The sequence below is a fragment of the Pyrgilauda ruficollis genome, unplaced genomic scaffold, assembly GCF_017590135.1.
Source record: "Pyrgilauda ruficollis isolate IOZ18807 unplaced genomic scaffold, ASM1759013v1 scaffold3, whole genome shotgun sequence".
Classification (NCBI taxonomy): domain Eukaryota; kingdom Metazoa; phylum Chordata; class Aves; order Passeriformes; family Passeridae; genus Pyrgilauda; species Pyrgilauda ruficollis.
In genome coordinates this window covers 10365066-10370227 of record NW_024524377.1, presented here as the reverse complement: position 1 = coordinate 10370227, position 5162 = coordinate 10365066, and the positions used below count along the sequence as shown (strand labels likewise).

Genomic DNA, 5162 nt, shown 5'->3' with positions numbered 1-5162 from the left:
GAAATTTTAAAAATCCCTGCATATGTTATTTTCCCATTAGGAATGACAGATAAATCCTACACGACGGATGCCAGCTCTGCCACTTGCTGCCTTAGCGGCAAGCATTCCTGCCCTGCAGTGGAGAGAGCTGAATTAATAATACCGATATGTAAAGTATTTTGCAGGAAGAACGCTGGGAGTTAGAGCACAGGATGAAGTCACGACGCGGGCAGAGAGCGGCAGTCCCCGCCTCATGCGGCGGCTGCCCTTTGAGGGGTAGGGGTGGGTGTCCCTTGCTCTTCGCCTGCAGGAGCAGCGGGTCGGATCTTCCCCTCGGTCTGTTCGCCCGAGGTCAGGTTCAGCGGGTCAGATCCTCCCCTCGGTCCGTCCGCCCGAGGCCAGCCCCTAGCTGTGTCACCACAGCCACACCCGGCCGCCCTGAGGGAACCGAGCCCCGCCCGCCATGGCGCCTCGGCCCGCCCCCGCGCCGCCCCTTCCGCCCGCAGCCCCGCCTCGGCCCGGGACCCGCGGTAGGTGCTGGGCGGCCGCGGTGCGCGGGGGCCGGGCGGTTCCCGCAGCGGGGCCCCGGGGTTGTGGATTTCTGCCACCCTCCTCTTCTATGCTTTTAATTTTCGTGACAGCCGGAGCCCTGGAGGCGGGTCTGGCCCGCGCCCCGTTTCCTGATTGATCGTGATTTAAGCTGGGCTTTCCCCTCGACTACTTTCGATTTTTAAAGCAATAAATGCAGTAACACACACGTGTTATGACGAAACCTGCCCAGATGTCCCCCATCTGAACTTTAGTTGTTACAGATCTGTGAGTTCAGTGAGAATTAAGTGCCTGTGACACCACAGAGATAGAAAGTATTTCAGCGTGTGGGGGAGGCCCCTGCCGTGTAAGCGTGGTGGAGGCTTCATGGTTACCAAACGATTAAATTTGCAGGATATGGGCCATATAAATTGCCTTGCAGTTTCCGGTCGCTTTCCTCATACATAAATTGCAGAAAGTTTATGAATAAAAATGAAGATGCCATGCGCGGTTTGGGCTGCAGTGGGATATCTGCAGGAGCTGAGCATCTGCACTGACCCCTGGGGAAGGTTTGAAAGCATAAATGCTAAAATGTATTGGGGGCAGTCTTCCTTTTATTTTCCTGGGTATTGAATATTATGAGAAAACAAATTCTCTGTGACGTTTCCTGCTTAGTTTTGCATTCGATGTGCACAATCACATTTGGTCCTGCAAAGGAGGAGTTTTCATTACGTAATGCAAGAAAGGAGAGTGGAGTTTTCAGCGTGGTCTGTCCTTCCCCACGCGGGTGTGGATGTAAGCTGAAGAGAGACTTCTTTCTTTGCAGCATTTCTAATCTTAAAACTATGTGAGCCAGCTCCAGTGAGAGAGCGTTCTCTGACAGGAGAAACCTGCAAAGTCCATGCCTCAGCTTCACATGAGGATCAAGTGATAGGCTCCCTACAATCGTCCCCTTGAAAGTGCTTCCCCCTGCACTGTGAATGACATGACCTTTTCGATCAGATCTAGAGTACCAGATTTGCCAAGAGGTCATAAACTTCAAAATGGTCGTTTGATTTTAAGTATTACCATTTTCTGGTTTTAGTTTTGTTATCAAGGAGATTTTCTCCTGAAATTTTATTTCATCCAAGGCCTTAGCTCTTTAATGTGTTTTTCTTAAATAACATTGTCAAAAAAACTCTCCAGCTGTCTTCAGCAGAATATAAGAATGCCACTAGTTATTACACTAAGAAATACATATTAAATTACTGTATGATTACATAGATCATTGTTTTTATTAAGCACTCAGTGTGTGTTCAGTGCAGCATAAATATTAAACAAGATTATTCTTCTCCTGGTGAGTTTACAGTCTGAAAGATCTTCATAGGAAGGAGTAGTAATAACATATTATTAAAACACCACCTTTAAATTAATCTCTTTTTGTTTCCCTGTGGTTAACACTCATTTGCTGTTGATCATGACTGGTGTATCCTGGCATGTCCTGTAGTGCTGTTTGATGATGTTACAGACCCCAGTTGTCCACTCTACCCCTCTGTGAGACGTTCTTGTTCAGCACATGTGGAAGGAGAGCATATGTCCCTGCTTCAGCTGCTGCCATGCAGAGCCCAGCAGCATAGCTGAGACCCACCTTTGATGGTACTCCACGCTAAGACTTTGGTTGTTGTATCAAAGCTCAATTCCCTTCTGCCACCTCGGCTTCCTGTGAGGACAGCTGGAAACACTCATGTCTTTAACAGCTGCAGCAAGATTCTATGAAGATTGTGTGTTAAAGCCCTGAGAGAAGAGACTGCAAATGGAAAGAGTGGCATCCAGTTTCCTCTGATTTCTGCTGGATTTAGGTGCCTAAATTCACTTGTATACCTTCATAGTACCATCATTCTAGGCAGGAATTCTGTAGCCAATGGAATTTTTTAAAGTAATTTGGAGCTTTCCTGGGCAGAGCATGTCATATGGATTGGATCATAAAAAGAACTGATGCTTCCCAAGGGAAGCATGACTCTTGAACTGAATGAGTTGGCAGGTTTGAAAGTTTTTAAGTTTATTTGCTTATTTAAAGAGTCATTGCATAGTTGTAAGCCCTGAAACAATTTATGTTCCAGTTTCTGCTCTAGATTGAACACAGTATTTGTCAGAGAAATTATTTCAGAGTCAAATTTTTAAAAGTACCTACTGAAACCATGCTGCTTTCTGAAAATAGCTTTTTACTGAGTAAGTGAAAGCCACTGCCTGGAAGTTGAAATCTGAAAGAAAAGGAAAAAATATAGGAAAAACACTTAACTGTTTCTTGTTGGTTTTCAGTTGGTTGGTTTTTTCTTGTTTGGGTTTTTTTTTTTTTTAATACTGAGCTTGACTATCCATCAGAACAAACTCCTACAGGAAAATTCTGTCTCCTGAAATTTTTCAAATCAAAATGTGATCCTGTTTTGAAAGTTGTAGTCCAACTCAGCTTATTGAATTTAGTATTCAGGTTACTGATTAAAATTGTTGCAGCTGTACTGTAGAGGAGATTGGCATAGACTGATCTGATTATTGGCTCTTTCTGACCTCAATACCTATAGACTGGATAGTGGAAGGCAGTAGTGGGATTGTGCTAGCAAGGACTAGACAAGTATGTTGGGTAAATACAGGGTGTGTATTGATTGCTGGGGGAGGAGGAAGTGTGGTGGCTTTAGTATTGTCTTTATTGCGGTGAATTGATTTACTGGAGGAAGGGGAGAAGTTAATTCTTCATATCAATCATCCTGGGTTGCAAGACCCAAAAATTATTGCATACCTCTTCCTCTGTAAAGATGTTTTGTGTTTTATGAATGTAAGAAATGGTTTCTTTGGTTATTATGCTCTGCTTCTTCTCATGTTTTCTGCTTTAGTTGTTTGGGGTTTTTTAGTGCTGGAGAGATGGCAAACCTGTCTATGCACGCTTTAATTCCTGATTTTGTGTTACGAACAGGTTAGGATTTGACTATGGCAGTGCGGTTCCTGCGGAAGGCATCTGTGTGGTTAAAGAAGCACAAGATCACTGTGTTGGCTGTTTCTTGCATGGGACTGCTGGGCACTAACCTTTCCTATCATGTGTTTCCTGAGCAAACATTCAAACTTTTGCACGAGTGCTGGTCAGAGGGGCAGCCAGCTGAGCTTTCAGAGAAGCTCTGTGGTGTGTTTCAGGATGTCCTTCAAGATACTGGTGTGAAGTCCACTGGCTCCTACAGAGCCTTTGCCGCTTCTGGCTTCCACCCTGTGAGCGCTGGAATTCCCTGGCTGCCCGAAGGCTGTTTGGTGGGCATCCCGCCTAATTTTGATAGCACAGCTGAGGATAAAAAAGGAATAGTCAATCATGTTGTTGTAATAAATGGCAAGGAAGTAGACTGGGAGAGCAGTGAAGGCATGGCTTTGAAGGAAGCTCTCACATTTTCCCTTAAAGCTCAGAAGTTTGCCATTGCCAGAGAAATTGTGTACTTGCGGAATGGCAGCCCTTTAGCAAGTGCAGTTGTGGCTCCGACTTGCTTGGCTGGGACTTTTGTCTGTGGGAGAGCTCTAAAGCTGCTTCTGGGGTTATCCACCGGCCCTGTGATCCTCCGCGGCCTCTGTAACCTTGTCACTGCCATGGGAGGACTGCTCTGCTACTATGTCTCTTCTGATGCCATCACCTATCACCTGGACTGCAGGGCTGACTCGAAGGCAGCCAGGCTTTCCAAGGACTATGCCAGCGGTGGCCTTGAATTTTATGACAAAATCTTGTCCCGCAACAGGATTTTTCGTGGTCTGATGGGCAAACAAGGGATGAAAATGTACGCCCCGAGTGGTAACCTTTTCCCAAGGCACTGGTTCAGAATAAAGTATACCCCATACACTTACCGGAGAACTTTGATTCTTAATATTTTAAGAGAGCTCCAGGCATCTGATGGGAGTGCTTGAATTTTAAACTTGTGAATTATGTATTTTGGAACACCGCTGTGCTGCTTTTTTCCTTTTTTTTCCCTTCTGTATCTTCAATAGAATTTTGGGGTTTATTTTTGCATATAGTTCGGGAAGAGTTATTGTACATTTCTTGAATAAAGAATTCTCTCTTAAAATATTAAAGACTTGTTTCCAAAGTGCTCAGTTCTGTGTGCATCTCAAATCACAAGACTGCTGAGAAGGGAAACTTTTCAGACACTGATCTGAAAGTTCTGCTGTGCTACTTTGCCTTCCTGCCATTTCAGTCTGGCAAATTGGGAGGGGCAAGTCCAGCGGAGAGTTTTGGGATCATTATAATTTAAACTGGGGTGTTTGCTGTTTCTCCTATGGAAAAACACGGATATTTTAAAAAACGGGCAGTCTGTATTGTGTGGTTACATAAATATCAAGACAGAGAGTGTTTCTGTTCTGTGTACGTTCTTGTGCTGTGTATATTCTTATGCTGCAATCACCATTCTTCAGTAGGAGACATTAGTTATGCTGCAGTTGCTATCAGTACAGACAGATTATTGCCAGCTCCTGCATCATTTGCTTAAATCTAGTTCTGCTTTCTGTAGTACATAGTCACTGCTGCACCACTGTGAATGTTCTCCAGGAGTGGTAGTATGTAAGAGAACTGTCCTGGGTTGGTTGTTTTCTCACAAGTGGGATAAGCATGTTGAGAAAAGGTTTTTCTGCTTGCTTTGGTACAGTTTTTTTGT

At 44.6% G+C, this 5162-nt stretch overlaps 1 protein-coding gene across 7 annotated transcripts; it reads left to right on the top strand.

Moving 5' to 3' along the window:
* Nucleotides 1–480: 480 nt before the first annotated feature.
* Nucleotides 481–4577, top strand: TMEM177 (transmembrane protein 177). Of its 7 annotated transcripts, none has more exons than XM_041473501.1 (3): nucleotides 481–509; nucleotides 2244–2345; nucleotides 3455–4577. In XM_041473501.1, exon 3 carries the CDS (start codon nucleotides 3469–3471, stop codon nucleotides 4417–4419), a length of 951 nt encoding a protein of 316 aa, XP_041329435.1. In that variant the 5' UTR covers nucleotides 481–509; nucleotides 2244–2345; nucleotides 3455–3468; the 3' UTR covers nucleotides 4420–4577. The 7 variants fall into 7 exon arrangements, with proteins under 7 accessions (XP_041329435.1, XP_041329436.1, XP_041329432.1 ...); XM_041473498.1 differs by having other exon boundaries at nucleotides 487–509; nucleotides 2015–2345; XM_041473496.1 differs by having other exon boundaries at nucleotides 488–509; nucleotides 1994–2345.
* Nucleotides 4578–5162: the final 585 nt, after the last annotated feature.

Bases quoted from the DNA above. Each gene is read 5' to 3' on its own strand.
- TMEM177 (XM_041473501.1), top strand. From the start codon at position 3,469: ATGGCAGTGCGGTTCCTGCGGAAGGCATCTGTGTGGTTAAAGAAGCAC.